Source organism: Antechinus flavipes, chromosome 3 (genome assembly GCF_016432865.1).
Source record: "Antechinus flavipes isolate AdamAnt ecotype Samford, QLD, Australia chromosome 3, AdamAnt_v2, whole genome shotgun sequence".
In the NCBI taxonomy this organism is placed as follows: Eukaryota; Metazoa; Chordata; class Mammalia; order Dasyuromorphia; family Dasyuridae; genus Antechinus; species Antechinus flavipes.
Window position 1 is genome coordinate 64910390 of NC_067400.1, and position 19987 is coordinate 64930376.

The window sequence follows — 19987 nt, forward strand, 5'->3', positions numbered from 1 at the left end:
GGCTCTGCTGAAGTTTCAAGGTAAGTATTCTTGGGCAGGGGAATAGGAACACACAAGGTTCCAATGTCTCTGATGAAATCAGATGTAAAAATCCAAGATTCATAAAGCTCTATGAACAGCTGGTCTTAATGTGATAAATGGAATGGCACCATTTTACTACTAACATGCTAAATCATCTCACTTGGAACTTTGGCTCTCCCAAGATAAACTTATGGTCTATGGAGAACCATAGTGAACAGAGTGAAAGGGGAGATATAACTTTACACAACAGTCAGCTGGCAATATCTATAAGGAAAAGTGATCCACTAGATTTTCCCCAAAACCTAGACAAAGCTTTTTTCTGTTATCCTTAGTGACCAAATGTACTGTTACTTTTACAAGGTGGTTTCCTGGCCAGTGTTCTTTTGAAAATATCCCCTTGGGGGGAAAATGAATCAAAAAGCATTTGGAAGCTAAATAATCTCATCCTAAAGAATGAATGGGTGAAACAGCAAATTATAGACGCAATTAATAAGTTCATCCAAAAGAATGACAATAATGAAACATACCAAAATTTGTGGGATGCAGCCAAAGCGGTAATAAGGGGAAATTTTATAGCTCGATGCTTATTTACATAAAATAGAGAAAGAGAAGATCAATGAATTGGGCTTACAACTAAAAAAGCTAGAAAGAGAACAAATTAAAAACCCCAATCAAATACCAAACTTGAAATTTTAAAAACAAAAGGAGAGATTAATAAAACTGAAAGTTAAAAAAAACACTATTGAATTAATAAATAAAACTAAAAGTTCATTTTATGAAAAAAACCAACAAAATAGATAAACCTTTAATTAATTTGACTAGAAAAAGGAAAATCAAATTGTTAATCTCAAAAATGAAAAGGGAGACCTTTCCACCAATGAAGAGGAAATCAGAGCAATAATTAGGAGTTTTTTGCTCAACTTTATGCCAATAAATTTGATAACTTAAGTGAAATGGAGGAATACCTACAAAAATATAATTGCCCCAATCAACAGAAAAGGAAATAAATTAAATAGTTCCATTTTAGAAAAAGAAATAGAACAAGCTATTAATCAACTTCCTAAGAAAAAAATCTCCAGGGCCAGATGGATTTACATATGAATTCTACCAAACATTTAAAGAACAATTAACTCCAATGCTATACAAACTATTTGAAAAAATAGGGAATGAAGACTCCTACCAAATTCCTTTTATGACACAGACATGGTACTGATACCCAAATCAGATAGGACAAAATTAGAGAAAATTATAGACCAATCTCCCTACTGAATGTTGATGCAAAAATCTTAAATAAAAGCATGTTATTAGTACAAATGGTGCCATTCCATTTATCACATTAAGATGCAAAGAGATTACAGAAAATCATCCCCAGGATAATACACTATGACCAAGTAGGATTTATACCAGGAATGCAGGGCTGGTTCAATATTAGGAAAACTATTAGCATAATTGATTATATCAATAACCAAATTAACAAAAACCATGATTATCTCAATAGATGCAGAAAAAGCATTTGATTAAATTCAACATCCATTCCTATTAAAAACATTAGTATTCAATATTGTATTAGAAATGCTAGCTTCAGCAATAAGAGAAGAAAAAAAGATTAAAGGAATTAGAGTAGGCAATGAGGAAAACAAATGATCACTCTTTGCGGATATGATGGTATAGAGAACCCCAGAGAATCAACTAAAAAACTATTAGAAACAATCCACAACTTTAGCAAAGTTTGCAAGATACAAAATAAATCCACATAAATCATCAGCATTTTTATACATGTCTAATAAAATCCAACAGCAAGAGCTACAAAGAGAAATTCCATTTAAAATAACTGTCGATAGTATAAAATATTTGGGAATCTTATCTGCCAAGCGAAAGTCAGGAACTATGAGCAACACTACAAAACACTTTCCACACAAATAAAGTTAGATCTAAACAACTGGAAAAATATCAAGTGTTCTTGGATAGATCGAGAGAATATAATAAAGATGACAATATTGCCTAAACTAATCTATTTATCTATACCAAACTCCCAAGAAATTATTTTACTGACCTAGAAAAAAATAATAAAATTCATTTGGAAGAACAAAAGGTCAAGAATTTCAAAGGAATTAATGAAAAAAAATCAAATGAAGGTGGGCTAGCTGTAACAGATCTGTAAAACTATATTTTAAAGCAGTAGTCATCAAAACCATTTGGTACTGGCTAAGAAATAGAATAGTCAGTGGAATAGATTAGGTTCACAGGACAAAATAGTCAACAGCAATCTAGTGTTTGACAAACCCAAAGATCCCAGCTTTTGTGATAAGAACTATTTGACAAAAAATTCTGGGAAAATTGGAAATTAGTATGGCAGAAACTAGGCATTGACCCACACCTAACACTGCATACCAAGATAAGGTCGAATTGGGTTCATGATCTAGACATAGTGATATTATAAATAAATTAGAACATAGGATAGTTTACCTCTCAGATCTGTGGAGGAGGAAGGAATTTGTGACTAAAGAAGAAATGGAGATCATTGTTGATCATAAAATAGACAATTTTGATTATATTAAGTTAAAAAGTTTTTGTACAAACAAAACTAATGCAGATAAGATTAGAAGGGAAGCAATAAATTGGGAAAACATTTTTACATTCAAAGGTTTTGATAAAGGCCTCATTTCTAAAAAATAGAGAACTGACTCAAATTTGTAAGAATTCAAGCCATTCTCCAACTGATAAATGGTCAAAGGATATGAACAGACTAATTTTCAGATGAAGAAATTGAAACTATTTCTAGTCATATGAAAAGGTGTTCTAAATCACTATTGATCAGAGAAATGCAAATTTCTGACAACTCTGAGATATCACTATACACCTGTCAGATTGGCTAAGATGACAAATGTTGGAAGGGATATGGAAAAACAGGGACACTGATACATTATTGGTGTAACTGTGAATAGATCCAACCATTCTGGAGAGTAATTTGGAGCTATGCTCAAAAAGTTATCAAACTGTGCATACCCTTTGACCCAGCAGTGTTTCTACTGGGTTTATATCCCAAAGATATTAAAGGAAAGGGACCTGTATGTGCAAAAATGTTTGTGGTAGTCCTCTTTGCAGTGGCTAGAAACTGGAAATTGAATGGATCAATTGGATCAATCAATTGGAGAATGGCTGAATAAATTGTGGTATATGAATGTTATGGAAAGTTTTTTTTCTGTAAGAAATGACCAGCAGGATGATTTCAGAGAGGCTTGGAGAGATCTACATGAGCTGATGTTAAGTGAAATGAGCAGAACCAGGAGATCACTGTATACTGCAACAAGACTATATAATGATCAATTCTGATGGATGTGGCTCTTTTCAACAATGAGAGGATTCAAACCAGTTCCAACTGTTCAGTGATAAAGAGAATCAGCCACACCCAGAGAGAGGACTGTGGAAACTGTGTATGGTTCACAACATAGCCTTTTAACTTTTTGTTGTTTGCATTTTATTTTGCTTCTCTTTCTTGTGCGGCATGATAACTGTATAAATATGTATGCCTATGTTGGATTTAACATTAAAAAAAAAAGAATCTCCTGGGGCCAAGATGTTTTGATGAATGTAAACAAATTAAACCACCTCTAGACAGCAGCAGGCTAGATTCCGCTCATGTCACCTGGTCATCCACCTTGGCAATCTTGCCATCTGTCTGGCCACCTTCTGCTTTGGTCATGGTACTCAAATCAACGCATCAATATTATTGCTTCTAAGGAGAACATACTAATTAGCTGTTCTAGCGACTCCAGATAGCACAACTTCCTTTTCGGACTCAAGCTCTGGAAAGGTCAGGATTGCCTTTTCAATATGAATTTCCAGCACTTGGTAGGGGACATGCAGAAAATTGAAGGTAAAGGAATGTTTCTACTCTGGTTTGTCATCTTTATGGAAGCCTGTTCAGGGGCTGAGCCTAGATGAAGGTGACAGTGAAGGGGAGAATGGTGAGAATGGCTACTTCTAGCTAGCTACCTTTCCCTCTCATATGTCATACACCCGTAATGGAGGCATCTTTGAGGTTTGTGGATTTCCCACGGGGGCACCAATGGTATGAGACAAATTGGGCCTCAAGTCAAAACTTAGGGACTCATAGCTCGAGTTGTTCCATCCAGCACTCCTGTTTCAGGGACACAGAGAAGTGAGGCCCAGAGAGGTTTAATGATTTGCCTCAAATCACCAGCAACAGAGCCAGGTGTGGACTATTTCTAATTTCAAATCTAGTTTCCTTTTCTCTGGGTCAGGCTCCCCTCTTCTAGGTCCCTCTGCTTTGTGATCAGACTACAAATTCACCAACTTCTACTTTAAGATAGAAAGATTCTTCTTTATTAATGACCCCAACCGTATTTTTAGATACAGGAGTTTTAAACTCAAATACTTAGGAGAAAAACAAGTTAATATTGTATTTTCTGCAACTCATTACCAGTAACGTATTGCAAAGCGAAACAGCTTGGAGAGAGGGTGAGAGAGGGTGGTGGTGGTGATGAGGGAGGGATAAAGAAAAAGAATTAAATTGATCAAAGTGGAATCCTTTTTTTTTTTTTTTTTTAAATTCTTGGGAACTATGAAGTCCTTGCAAGCACAGCTCGATTCTGCAGATTATTTTCCAAACGTACAAAATAGAACCAAAATGGGAGAATTCCTTTAGAATCTGGAGAGGTGCAACATTCAGAACTCCGGTTATCCGGTAGCAAGCACTCCAGCCTTCTGTCTTCAGCCTCCAACTCCGCCTGTTCCCATGAGTTTAACGGGATGAAAACGTCTTCCCCCTTGGAGAAGAGAAGCAACATGAGGGTTGGGTTCTGGCTGAGCAGTATCCCCCCACAGTATTTCTAAGATGGCCACCCCGGGAAGCCAGGCCTGAGGGGAGGGGGAAGGGTCATACTTCAGAGGCAGTCTTGGCCAGGGAAGGGGAAGGGGGTGCTTTCAGTGCCTTGAGAGCTCTGGGGAGACTTTTAAGCGGTCTTTTGTGCTTTCCAGAGTCCTCAGAAGCTGCTGGCAGCACAGTCAGGGAAGACCCAAGGGCATTGACAGGATGGGAGGACTAGGGGCCAGTTCCATGTGAAATCACCCACAATTCAGACTGGAATTGTCTTTTGAGTTCTTTTCAGCCCTTAACCCAGAAAGGTTGTTCCCCTTTGGCCTGAGCACGTGCATGAGTGAGGTGTCAGTCTTGTACCTAGTCATGGGGAGGGAATCAGGTCCCAGGCTGAGAGCTCCAGAGGGTTCATCTAGTTCAATGCTATTAAAGAGCCGAGCTCTTTGCTCACAAGAATGTCATGTCATTATTTTGGATTACTAGACTTGGAGAAAGCTAGTTCTGTGAAGAAGCCCTAGGTAGTGACCTCTGGGTGTCAGAAAGGGATCCCTGGTCTTGTCCCCAGCCCTTCAGTGCTAAAAGAAGCATCCTTCTCTCTCATTGGGACCAGACAGAGCCGAAAGCACCCCTAATATTTATAAGGAACCTAGAAGTTTTGTACACTCCTCTGTAAAGCTTCTTTGCTGGAGCCAAAACCATGGGAACCCAGGTCTTATGTGGGAAATAGGATGCTACTGCCTTGTGTAGTGTCTGGTACTGGTGGTTAATGATGGTTAATACTTATTTTGATTAACTGTTTTAAAGTTTCAGGCACTGTTAAATCTCCCCCTTGAAAAATCAAAACAAAATACCCCCAAACAAAAATCCAACCACCAACCCATCCCAAACAAGTCCTTCAAAAAGTTTTGGGTGTTTAGACCTAGTCCCAAAGATGCAGAAGCAGGTTGCACTCTCGTGTCCAGTTCCCATTTCTACCAAAGAAAGGCTATCTCATCCTTTTTCACTTAATTTCTCCCTGAGTGCAGTGGAAAAGGGATGTAGAAAGCTATGGAAGAATTGTTTTCTTCTAGCTCAGGAAAATGTCTTTATCTCATTAGGTAGAATCTTGTTTTTAATGTATGTTCAAATTCCTCTGTGAATCCTCTGATGACTCCTGGTCAAGGTCAAATAGTCTAGGAATTAGCCATTTCCCTTGCTTCCTCCCCAATTACCTGCCACCTCTACACATACCTTTTAAAATTTTTTGTATTTTATTCAGAAACAGAGGTTAAATGTTATATTTAACTTGTTTTTCTTTAATAGTTTTTGTTAAAATTTTGGTGGGAAGGAAATTGAAAACCATTGGTTCTCATGGGGATTTCTGGCTCTTAAGAATATCTGATAATGACATGATTATGTAGGGATAAAATCTCAAGAAACACCTATTTATTAGCTGACAAGGCAGGTGGCACCAAGTGAGGTTTGTGTCTGGTTCTCCCTCCAGGTGGACCAGCTGTTACCAGAGTAGAATCGTCCCGCGGGCAATCCTATAACTATCTACTTACGCTACCCGGCCTTCCTGTCTGGGTCCTGACAGGCTGACCGACACAAGCTTCCCTTCTGTTGTACCTATCTGCCGTCTCATCTCCTGGCCTCAACACTACTGACTGGCTCTCCACTGGGCCCTGAATGCAGCTCGAAGCTAGAGGCCTCACGACTGAGGTCACCCATGTGGTACTTGCTGAAATAGGAACTCCTGTGAAGAGCAAGCAGGGAAAGGGGACATTGTGAACTTCAGGAAGGGACAAGAACTCAAAGAGGCAGCAGCGGCAGCAGCAGGAGGCTGCTCTGACCACCCCCCTCGCCCAGGCTATCCAGAGATTTGCCCGGGAGCAGCAGAGGAAATGGCAGACAGGAGCCCTCAGGCGTCTCTGGCAGAAGGACCCGCTCAGATTTGGGTGGCAAGTTTAGTGGACTGCTTAACTCCAAAGAGCTGAGAGAGTCTCCCACCATCAATTTATAGCTGACATAAAAGCGCATGGCTCTCTTTCCCAAAGATCAGAAAGAGAGCACTTCTGCTAACACAAGCCCCTGGGACTGAGGCCCAGGGTGGGCCCCCACTCCAACAACAGCAGTGGAAGATTGGCCCGAAAAGGCCCGAGGCACGTGTCTACCTGCCAGATGTAGACTAGGACAAAGTTTAATTTGAACATTTCATCACACAGGCTTGGGGAGCCGACAGGTCGGATCCTAAGACTACTCCTTGAAGTCATGGAGTCCCTTTTTTGTTCTCCTTTGGAGAAGAAGGCGGGCCTCTAGTGTGGCTCGGCCCCTAACATGACTCTTCAGCCTGAGGACACCCAGTTTATTAAAAGGTCACACACACTCACCCCATCTACCCCACAAATGGCCCAAGCAGACTGTCAAGAGCCCACAGAAGCCAGCGCACTTACGTGATCGTTTTCATTTCCTTTTTTTCTGCATCTGGGCGTGCGCGGTTCAGCACCTTGAGGAAGTCAGATGTCTTTGCCCGCATTCGTGTATGAATATAGGCCTGGAAGCAAACAAAGTAGGCACTGAAGGGGAGACTCAGCTTTGAAATTAAGCATCACATGAAGCTCTTTTGGTGCTCCTTAGGGAAGAGATGTGAGGAGCGTGTTCCTGGAGCCCTTCATCAGGTGCAAAGGACCTGAAGTCAGATCCGCCTGCCCTCATGGCAGGGATGCCCTGGCTGACATGGCTGGGGAGGGCAGCAGTAAGCTTGAGGCTGAAGCCTCTACTTGTGGCAGGCAGGAAAGGATACGATCATGCCTTGATGCATGGTGGGAAGACTGACAGCAAACAGAAGAAATGAACATTTCCTCTCGCTGCTCGTTAAGTCCCTTACCTTGGAGCATTTGATGTGATAGTGCAGGTAATCCCGGAATGTGTGAATCAAGTTAATGGTGTTGTCTCTGGCATTAGCATTGGTGTGGCGGGGAAACAGCACTGAAGAAGGAACAAAAGAAGTTACCAGTATGTTCTGTAGGAATCCAAGAAATGTGGAAGGAACAGAAGGTTACAGCAGGGTCCCTTTTTTCCTTTTCTTAGGCACAACCCACTCACTTAATCACATACAAGCTGCAGTGGCTACTTCCTAAATAATCTCAATTAACCCTGTGGCAATGAATGGCTGCATCCTAAAGAGCGAGCAAGGATTGGAAGCTCTGTGGAAACCAAGGGCAAAAGAAAACCTAGTTCAGAATCAAACTCCACAAAGGGACAGGATTTCTCCTCTGAACTGTCATTCTAGTTCACAATTCTAGGAACACACATTTCTTTTTGGAATTTGTCTCCTATTTATGACAGGGTCCTGGTTCCTATGGATGGCATCAGACAATTTTCTGTGGAGTGGAGGCAGTGATGGATTACTTTGTGGGAAATAATCTATATTAATCACTCAGGAAAAAGAACCAAAAAACCCCATATCTTAGTTGTTTTTTCTTGAAGTAAAGAGATGCTCTTGAGAGACACTGTGTATATCATTTAAAATTCCATTAGTAAAGGGGAAAAAAGAAATTCACATGATAGCTATTATATAGTTAAAAGAAATAGCAAGCTGTACATAATAGTTTTGCAGTATCATGTGTGATCATTTTTTATTATACTTTATTATGGAAATAATAATGGAAATTGCTTTGTCCAAAATGGAAACATGGAAATGCTTGTTTTATTTCATAAATTAAAAATAAAGTACATAAAAAAGAAAAAAACTCTGTTAGTATTCCCAAGGATCTATGATGAAAAATGCAATCTACCTCTAGAGAGACAATTGATGAACTCTCAATGCAAGCTGAAGAATACCTTTTTAAACTTTATTTTTTCTGGGTTTTCTTTTGCAACATGGCTAATATGGAAATGTATTTTGTGTGACTTCACATGTACAAGTGGTAACTAAATGCCTGCTTTCTAGTGAGAGGGAGAATGTGGAACACAGCATTTTAAAAAATGACTGTTAGAAATTATTTACATGCGGGAAAATAATTGTATGGATATGTATACCTATATTGTGTTTAACATATACTAATGGATCCTGTATCTCCCAGTTATGGGGGCTGACTTTTTTAGATCCAGGCAATTACTGACTATTATACATTTTATTACATTTTTATATCTGTTTGTAGTAGTTTTGTCTTCTATTTACTTCTGTTAACTCCACTGTCAAAGCAGTCATTTGTGGGCTCATGCAAAAATCTCTGAAAGTGAACCTTTTGGGGCATATTAAATGCAATTAAAATTTTCTCAAAGAATGGTTCATGAGAATCTACTCCAGATTGAACTGGAATAATCTTCTAGTTCTAAATGACAAAGGAAACTGAAGCAAAGACAAATTCATTCCTCAGCGAAAGGGTTTGGGATGAACTAATTCCACCTGCTGCTTTAGGGAATAAAAAACCCCAAACTCTTTTCCTAGGCAGTATTTTATGCATTTCTAAAAGCAGATTAATTATAGCTCAGAAATGGTCAGGAGAGGCTGATGTTTAACATTTAATTTGCCCATAGGATTCAATGACCATTTCATTAAAAAGTTGTGTAGCATGGATAGAGAATGGCTTAAGGGATACCTCTGATATACTAAGTAGGTGTGACCTTGAACAAAGCACTTAACATAAGAGATGTTCATACAACCTGTATCATCGGGAAATGGAGGAAGCAGTTTCCACATTAGGATTTTGCTACACTGATGAAATCATTCTGACTTCCCTTCATCCCCTAAATAAAAAGTTAAGAATCTCTCTCCATGTGGCAAGTGTGTACAGCAGTTAAAGAAAAACAGCAAAAATACCAAGCCTGCTGAGTAACTGGAGTTCACCCTTCCCTGGGTCCCACCCACTTACAGATCCTACTCTTCAAGTAATAAGGAGGTTTTAGAATTTTTGTTGCTGTCCATTTCAATAAGAAAAAGTTCTACTCAGAGCTCTTAGTGCTTAATATTCTGAAGTCATTACTACAGCAAATACACCAAGGTCTTAACTCTGTTCTGAACTTACCAAAAGTGATATAGCCAATATTATCGCCCACAGCAGCATCTGTGTCTTTCAACTCTAAAGGAGGTTCCCTGTGGCTGAAGAGAACCTGTGGAGCTGTGTGGCTGGCTCTGCGTCCTTCTTTGAACTCCTTAAAAGACAAAAGAAAAGGCAAAGAAGATAACTTAGCATCAGATGGGAGGCAAATCCATGTTTGAGGGAAACCTGAACTATTGGGATAGCTAGGGAAAGGAAGCAGAATTATGAGTTTATCTTCACTCAGGTGATATTGGAAAACTTCTTGATGCTTGCTAGTAGAAAATTTTAAGTGTGTATTACAAGCATATCTCATTTTATTGTGCTTCCCTTTATTGCACATTGCAGAAAATACCTTTTTAAAAAACAAATCTAAGACTTTTGGCAAGTCTGTGTCTAACAAATCTACCTACGTTATTCCCCAAGAGCAATGTTCGCATCATGTCTCTTTGTCACATTTTGGCAATTCTTAAAAGTGCTTCAAATTTTTCCTATTTTTATTACATCTGTCATGGTAATATGTGATCAGTGATTTCTGATGTAACTATTGTAATTGTTTTGGAATGAGAGAAACTGAAAACATAACAGATAATATGTTGGGTGTTTTGGCTGCTTCAGAGACCAACCCTTTCCCCATCTCTCTCCCTATTCCCTAAGACACAACAATATTGAAGGATATTAGGGTTTTAGCGTCATATGCTATAAAGAAAACTTTCATGAAAGTTAAGAGTCAACTGATTGGGCCAACTTCATTGTTGTTTTATTGTAAAAAACCACAATTTCCTCAATTTTCAGCAACCATCAACACCAGGGGGGCAAGCCATACCCCCTCCTTTTTCCCCCCTTCTTCCTCCCACCCCTCTTTAGCATAAAGATCGAGTCCCTAAAGGCTCAAATGATGGTTGGCATTTTTTTTTCTTTTTAGTAATAAAGGATTTTAAAAATTAAGAGATTTACATTATTTTTAGACATAATACTACTGCACACTTAATAGACTAATACAGTATAATGTAAACACCAACTTTCGTATACAATGGGAAATTTAAAAAAAAATCGCGTCATTCACTTTATTGTGCTCTTTGCTTTATTTTGGTGATCTGAAATGGAACTGCAATATCTCTGAGCTATCCCTGTATTAACTACTAGTTTTCTGCTTTTTAAAGGAAAACACCAAGTTAAAAATCAAATGCTTAACTTTCAAAGGCTTTTGGCCTTGAAACCCTGGGTCAATACAAAACTGTGAGTAAATGCCAATATATTATATATCCCAGCAGACTTCCAATAAATTAAAAATACCTTTAAGACCTATATTGTAATTATCTATTACTTTTAATTGAAGCACAAGGTAGGTCTGATTATATTACCACTCCTGATAGCTCCCCAGTATTTCTAGGACAAAAGTTTTAAGTCAGAGTTAGAGGATCTATGAACTTGTTCTCTAAAAAATTTTATTTTCAAAATATATGCAAAAAGTTTTCAGCATTCACTCTTGCAAAATCTTGATTTTGTTTGTAATTCTACATATTTCAAACATTCATAAATGTTATTCTAGAAGAGGGTACACAGTTTCACAAAGTGCCATGGGACTCCAGACATACAAAAAGGTTAAAACTCCTGCTCCAGTATCAAACATAAATAAGCTCCTTAGATTAGCATTTGAAATTCTTCCTAGATAGATTTTTATACATGTCCCCACTACTCTCATTCTGCTGACCTCCAGCCCACAGTGCTTCCCAATCTTGAGTGGCTTATAAAGTAATGGATGTCTTAGGGCTATATCTCCATTTCAAGTTATCCTTCCTTCCTTCTAAACCTTGCAATCTGGTTTATGATGCCACCATTCCATTTAAACTGACACAGCTACCAATTGTCTCTTTCAAATTAAAAAAAAAATTTTTTTTTGATATTGTTTTTCTATCACTTCTGTATAGATTTCCTCTGTATGCCTCCTCCCTGTTTCTCAGACAGCATGTCTTCTTATAATAAAGAATGAAAAAAACAAACAAAAACCTCAGCAAACCCAATCAATATATTGGAAAAAATTTTATATTATGATCTAACTGCCAATCTAATGGTCTCTTTCAATTCTGACCCTTCTTGGGCTCTCTTTCTTTGAAGCCTTTGCCATTATTTATTCATTAGATTTTCTTTCTGGAGACTTTTTTTCTCTACATTTTCTTGACATTGCTATCTATCTAATGCCATCTTTTCCTAGAGTCTGTTGCTGGTTCTTCATCCATGTCAGGATTGTTAAATGTGGTTGTCTCCAAGATTCTGTCCTGGGCTCCCCTTCGCTTTTTATTTTAAACTCTTGCTTGGCAAATGAATTAGTTTCTAAAAGTTTAACTCTAGTCTTTAATCACCACCTGCCTTCTGGACATCAAGAACTGTATGTCATTTCAAACTAAATGTGGCTCATTTTCATCCAGGGTTCTGTTTTAATTCCTTTGTTTGGCAAAGTTCTTTTCACAATTTACTTTCTTCCCATTACTCTTTATCATGGCAACACTAGTACACCTGGAATCCTTCTCCATAATTTTGGCCCTCCTTCCTGAAACACCCAAATACCTTCTACTTCTTGGGTTACCTGACTTCCTTCAAAACCAAGCTCAAATCCTGTCTATTTAAGATCATGCCTTTCATCTCCATCATGTATCTCTTGTTTATATGCTGTCTCTCCCTAGAATATAAGATATTTAAGGGCAGTGACTTTTAGGGGGGGAGGAGAAGAGAGAAAAATAACTTGGTTTTGATTCTTCAGTGCTTAGCACTGTAATAAGCACTTAAATGCTTATGGACTTGATTTGGGTTTGTTTAGTTTCCTTTTAGATGCATTCTCTTCTCAAAAGGAAATAGGCTCACATTTCTAACTCAGCTGATTATTGGAAAGGGAACTGCTTTGAAAGAAAGAGAGCTGACTCAGAGTGGAAATTCCTGTGGCTTGAGGAGTAAGTTTTTACAGATGCTTCTGAACAGCTAAGTAAGGTATTTTTTCCTTTGGCAACTGATTTGCTCTAGAAAATACCTTTTTATTCTGCCAAGGATTTAAACAGCTTCTTTATTTTTATTCTTTTCCCTTTTTATCTGTTAAGTGGATCAGCCTAATGGCTAAGGATTCAGGTTGTGGGTAAATTTCTTTTTGAGTAAGGAAAAAACTGGGGTAGCTAGATAAAAAGATAGTGACAGAGAATATTTTATGTATGATGAACAAATGTCAGGACAAGAAGTTAGAAAGACCTGGTTTGGAATCCTGCTTGAGATACTTATTATCTGAGCCAATTTCCACACCTACAAAATGGAAATAACTTATCTACTTTACAGGGTTATTCTACAGAGCAAATAAGATGGAATTTATATCTTAAAGTGCTAAAAACACACAAAAGCCAAACGGAGTTAGTATTAACAGAATTTAAATTTCTGGACCAGAATTTAAAATAAAGAAATAATTAATTAAGAAGAAGTGGTTAAGTGAGGTTATTATGATGGGCCAAGAACTGCATCACTACCCAATTATATTTAAGAAACTTAAAAAAAAAAGTTAGGTCCCCATTTCTAAAAATCAGATGATAATTCCTAAATAATATAAAGAAATGCAAAGATGAAAGGTAAGAATGGTTTCAACATAAATTAAAAATATAGGTATAAAAATGTGGATTGAAAACAAAAATATCTCAAACTTTATAATAAATATTAACTTCAACTGAGATGGGAGATTCTAAGAAACAGACACTGTCTTTTTAAACTCACTGTAATTCTAGTGTAGCTATATAACTTCAGTTTTGTGTTGAAAAATTTAATACATATGCACATGAAAATGAAAAGTAACAACAGAGCCTGCTCTTAAGAAGTGTACATTCTAATGGAGTGATGTGTATATAAATTGGTTTGTAAAAGATAGAGATTACACCTTAGAAGGAAAGGCATTAGCAGGTGGGAGAATGGGGAAAAAGCTCTACCTGTAATGGCATTTTATCTGTGTAATTTTTGTCTGGGAATTGAAAGCAGCAATAAAAATGTATTTTCTCAGAGATTTGCAGGTCTGTTCAAGAAGCCTTAAGTGAGGAGTTCCTGATATTCTTTTTAAATAATTTAAGAATTATTTATTTTATACATTTAAAAATACTATTCTGAGAAGGGGTCCATAGGCTTCAGCCTGTCAAAGGCTCTTTGTAACAACAACAAAAATCCATTAAGAAAACTTGCTTTAAACTCAAAATGGAGAGAGAAGTGCCCATAAACTTCTCCAAAGTCAAACACAAACAAGAAAAATTAGAATACAGGAAGAAAAGTATTAGTGAAGCTAGCCAATATTTCACTTGAGACAGTGTCCAAGAAGGGAGTCAATTCTGATGACCTTTATTTCCAAAGCGACTATCCACAAATGCAAAGAGAATTAAATGAACTAGAAATCTACAGAAAAAATATATCCCAAACACTAGTACTGCTGAGTTGTCTGGATATTTCTAATGATGATTACGACAATGACATTGAAAGTACATATATCATATACACAAGATGAAATAAGAAGCTGGATTAGCAGCATACATCAACAGATGCACACCTACGAGTACATCCACAAAGGGAAGACCTAATAGGAGGAGCAAGTGCTCTTCTGATGTGAATGCAAGGCACTGAAAACTCAAACAGGAGAAGAAAACAGATGCTGAGTTCTGGAAAGAGACCACAAACTAAGGAGGCAAGACAGCAGTGACCTAAGACTTCCTGCAAAGCCCAAACTGTTAATACATTCCTGACACCTGTGCTCAGTTCATTCATGTAAAATCTCATGAACTGAATAAAAAATCATTTCTGCAGACACAGAACATAAGAGGATCATATATGAAACTGAGTCTCCATTTCAAATCATTGACTTTTTTTTTTTTGGGGGGGGAGGGTGCTTGTTCATGCTATCTTCTGACCTTCTGTCTCTGCACTAAAGCAAAGTGTCAAATGTCCTCTTTTTTGGCACTTGTGTTATCTCTCTCTTCCATTAAAAATCAAGAAGAAGAAATGTAAACCCTCATAACAAATAATAAGCAAGTTAATCAAATGCAGTTGCCATGTTAAAAAAAAAAAAAGACACATTTTATTTTCTTTTAGTCTAGTGCCTCTTTTGAGAGATAGGTAATATGCTTTGTCTTATGTCCCACTGGAAATCTGGTCTTTCATTTACTGATTAGAGTTCTTAAAAGTCCTTCAAGTTGTTGCCCTCATGTAAATTCTTCTTCTGCTTTAGCTCACTTTAGTAACAAGGGGAACTGGTCTTCTGTACCTAATTTTGACCAATAACAACTGATTATACAAGAAATGACAAAAACTTTGAAAAGGCAGTGACACTGATTCCAGTTTGGGATTGGAAGGATAGGAAAAAAATAACTTCATGAAATGTAACCGACATGAGACATGGATGGATTGAAAGCTGCTTCACTGGAAGGAACATTCAAATTTCTGATATCCTGGAAGCCTTTGAGTGTATTAGAACCAGGACAGAATAGAACTGACTGCTGCTGCTCAGAGTTGGCAGAACAGAGAGAACAACATCAACTTATTTTTAAGATATAATGTTAACTGCTACATCGCAGGCAAAACAAGTGAGAATCTGAGATCTGCTTTGACACTGATATGCTGTCACGTGAAAAAGGGTGTCTTGTCCAAATCATTATTGATCAGAGAAATGCAAATTAAAACAACTCTGAGATACCACCACATACCTCTCAGATTAGCTAAGATGACAGGAAAAGATAATGATAATGTTGGAGGGGATGTGGGAAAACTGGGACACTAATACATTGTGGGTGGAATTGTGAACAGATCCAACCATTCTGGAGAGCAATTTGGAACTATGCTCAAAAAGTTATCAAACTGCGCATACCCTTTGATCCAGCAGTATTACTACTTGGCTTATATCCCAAAGAGAGCTTAATGAGGGCAAAGGGACCCACATGTGCAAAAAGATTTGTGGCAGCCCTTTTCATAGTGGCAAGAAACTGGAAACTAAGTGGATGCCCATCAATTGGAGAATGGCTGAATAAATTGTAGTATATGAATGTTACCGGAATATTATTGTTCTATAAGAAATGACCAGGAGGATGAACACAGAGAGGCCTGTGGAGGCCTACATGAACTGATGCTAAGTGAAATAAGCAGAACCAAGAGATCTTTATACACTTAAACAACAATACTATATGATGATCAATTCTGATGGATGTGGCTCTCTTCAACAATGAGATGATTTAAACCAGTTCCAATTGTTCAGTAATAAAGAGAATCAGCTACACCCAGAGAGAACACTGGGAAATGAGTGTGGACCACAACATAGCATTTCCATTCTTTCTGTTATTGTCTGCTTGCATTTTTGTTTTCCTTCTCAGGTTATTTTTATCTTCTTTCTAAATCCGATTTTTCTTGTGCAGAAAGATAACTGTGTAAATAGGTATACATATATTGTATTTATATACTTTAAGATATTTAACATGTATTGGACTACCTGCCATCTAGGGGAGAAGATCAGGAGAAAGAAGGAAAAGTTGGAACAGAAGGTTTTACAAGGGCCAATGTTGATAAATTACCCATGCATATGTTTGTCAATAAAAAGTTATAATTAAAAAAGAAAGAAAAAGGGTGTCTTGCATGAAGACACTCAAAATGAGTATGAGAAATGAATCTATTTAGCTTAAAGAAGAGTAAATGAGTAGAACTAAGTAGTAGCTGTGCTGTTGTGCAATCAATCTAAGACATGGGAGTCAAGTCCAGGCTATAATCTTTTCTAGCTGGATTAATGGGGCAGGAGGTAAAACATTGGGTCTGGAGATGCTGGCCTCTGACACTTATTAGCTGTGTGCCTCTGTTCACTTCAGTTTCTTCATCTGCACGATGAGCTGGAGAAGGAGATGGCAAATCACTCCAGTATTTCTGTCAGTACCTTGTGACCCTTAAAGGGGGCCATGACGAGTTGGACACTAGTGAAAGTGACTAAACCACAGCTGGGTTAAAGTGAGTGACTTAACCACTAAGACTCTGTTTCCTCATTTGTTAAGAAGAGAGAATTAACTTGATCTACCTAACAGGAGCTGTTCAGCAGCTTCGGTTTCCCTGGCAGCAGGATTCTAGGCATGCCACACTGTCTGGCTGATTCTATAAATAAAAATCTATTTGGACAAGGGCTGAAAATATAGCATATGGTACTGGCATGGACACTGTGCTCCTGTTTTCTACCAGACTCTGCAACTGATCTCAGGTGGGAAGCATGCAGGAGATATTTCTGGCTGGTAAACATTACTGAATTTGATCACAGATCTGCATTAAAGTCAGAATCTGGCTGAAGTATCCATTATTTCCTATAGAGAATACTTGCTATAAATCACACTCTTAATCTGTACAGTGGAATAAGTGACAACATTCTTTTAGACTTAACTGACAAAAATCTATTAGGAGAAAGAATTTACACATATGATTCCATCACAGCTTTCTTTCTCTTCCAGGTTTCTTGGTTACTTATTTTATTTTGGGTAAATAATATGTAAGTTCTGGTGGTTTTATCAACCCATCCATGCCCCATCTCGGTTACATATCATGCAGTTATTTTTCTCTACCCTGTCAATCACAAACTGAAATCAATGTAACTTCCTACTCAAGTTTCTGTCATTTTTTGTATAATCAGTTCCAACTGCTGCTGCAGTTAGAACAAGAGCTACAAAATGTTCAAAATATAATCCAACTGTTTTGTTAGCATGACCAGGAGAAACACAATAACAAATATATATATATTTTTTGATTGAAGGTTTTTGAAAGATAATTTGTGTAAACAGAGTATTTTATGATGGATTACCTACTGGGGTATACAAACAGTTATGAATGCAAAATCTTTGGTTTAATAATGCTGCAGTAATAGTATCTGCATACCTGAGAAGAACAAGATGCACAATTCTCTAGAACAGATAGATCCCAGTCTTGATATCTTAGCAGTGTAACACTATATGAGAGAAAAGACATTGCCATGGTGTTTCAGTTTAAATACCCCTACTTAAGGTTTTCTTGATACACCATGGCAATGTCTTTTCTCTCATATATCTTAAGGTTCTGATATATTCATTATTTATAGACAGATGCACGGATGTTTATAAAACAAAATAAAAAACCAAATCAATTCTGTACATTTTGACATATACAGATTTTGTAAACAGTTTGGTCTACCTTATGTTATCACATATTCTCCCTCCCCCCACTACCTTCCATCTATTTCTCTTTGGTATATTTCACTGTACATGACAAGTTTCCACTATTCAGATTTGGGTACAACATGTCATTTTTCTTCTCTCCAAAACTCCTATGGTATAGTAAACCTAAAAGACATTTGTTTCTTTAATCCTAGAAGAGACTAGGAGTCTTTTTCCTAGCTGTTGTACTAATTCATTGCACTTTAGCATATAAAAGGGACCCTAACTACGTTCTAATCTTTTAAGCACTATAAGACTGCTGTCTTTAATGAGCTTTCTAAATAAGATTGAACATTTTATCAGACTCTGTTCCATATTCTAATTTTAAGTCGGTTCTGTATGACTACAAAAGAAATAGGCCAAAGTGGAACATTACTATATAAGACAGGGGAGAAAAGGATGGAACTTCAGGTCCTTATAAAGTTAATTTTTACAGTAGAGTTGATAAAACCACCAGAACTTACATATTATTTAACCAAAATAAAATAAGTAACCAAGAAACCTGGAAGAGTCACTACTCTTGACCTTAAGTTCAATCAACCACATGCTTCTTTTGTGCTGTGTATCTGTATGTCTCATCTTAAATATTTAAATGGCCAGAGCCCAGAAGCAGGTTTCTGGTGAATAGTTTCAAAGACTAGCAAAACAGCGGGTCATTTTTGGTCATTACCAGTAAATTCTCTCAGTTCTCTGACTTTGCAGAAAGCTTTATGATTTCACATCTAGATTTCCAGATATATTTTTGCAAATATGCAATGATATGCAGGTGGCTCTCTTTCCTTTTAGATAACTATCCTAATGTCTTTACTTGTAAAGGTGGGTTTAAACTTAAAGACAAAGATTAAATATTGCAGATTCTCCAAAGAACCTGAGTGTTAATAAACCATCCATGAAGGGATCTGAGTAAAGTACAAATAAAATTAAGATGTCTGCTGGAAAAAAATGGAACAGTACTAGTAAAACCAGCCAATTCTAAATATGTACTACAGCATATTTGTGGCTTTAAAATTAGCCTGTGGATCTGGATTTAGCCCAATTCGTATGTTTTTGGCCTTCACTCTTCCGTCAGTTTTGCATAAATTACCATGAAAAGCTTGTCCAAAAGGCTGATTTCAAGGTCTGAAAAGGTATGCCCATCTAGTTACTATACTGCTTCATAGAGTTAAAATACTCATCTAATTTTTCTAAAATAGGAATAAGACATCTAAAAATATTAGAATTTCTGATTAACTCCCCTTCCTGAACAGAAAAAAAAGGAGGGGGGGAAAAAAAAAAGCTGACACTAAATTAAAGCTGCACTCAGATGGGATTTTTTTTTGCTTAAAGAACAAATAAATTATCCTTAATATAGTCTCCTTATAAGCAAGTTCCCCAATAGTAAACCAAATTTCTTTTACCTTTTCAAATTTATCACTGACATAGATTATAAAACCAAAGTATTATTTTGTTTTCTTAAGACTTTAACCACTGTATTTAAGTACAGTGGTTAAAATCTTAAGAAAATAAAATATGAATGTTTTAACTAAAAAAAAAAAAAAAAAAAAAGCTTAGAAACATTCATTCAATGGCAGATTCCGCCAATGCAGCCATGGGCCTCATGGTTGAGCTCTACAGTACCACAAATCCAATTATAAAACATCCCAGTAAACCTTTTTAGTGCTCTTTATTAGATTAGCTTTTTTCTGAGGAGGGTGATTAGGTATGCCCTAAGGTGATGTTATTCAAGCTCAGACTATATTTGCTGAGTAAATTGTGCCACTAGGTGGCTTCAGCAGGGCTGAATCAATTGGTGCCCTTCCAGAACTAAGTCCTGAAACCTGGTCTTTTATAACATAGGAAACTACTCCTGCTGAGACAGATAAATGGCATGGTGGATGGTGTGCCAGACC

General features: G+C 37.2%; 1 protein-coding gene across 1 annotated transcript in view; it reads right to left on the reverse strand.

Annotated features, from left to right (window-relative positions):
• Positions 1 to 4345: 4345 nt before the first annotated feature.
• Positions 4346 to 19987, reverse strand: part of ARPC2 (actin related protein 2/3 complex subunit 2) — a 36195-nt gene continuing 20553 nt past the window's right edge. The window contains exons 7-10 of the mRNA XM_051983570.1: positions 9871 to 9997; positions 7728 to 7828; positions 7294 to 7394; positions 4346 to 4811 (exon numbers count right to left, since the gene is read on the reverse strand). Coding sequence (XP_051839530.1) covers positions 4787 to 4811; positions 7294 to 7394; positions 7728 to 7828; positions 9871 to 9997 — 354 coding nt within the window. The 3' untranslated portion in view covers positions 4346 to 4786. The remainder of the gene's footprint in view (positions 4812 to 7293; positions 7395 to 7727; positions 7829 to 9870; positions 9998 to 19987) is intronic.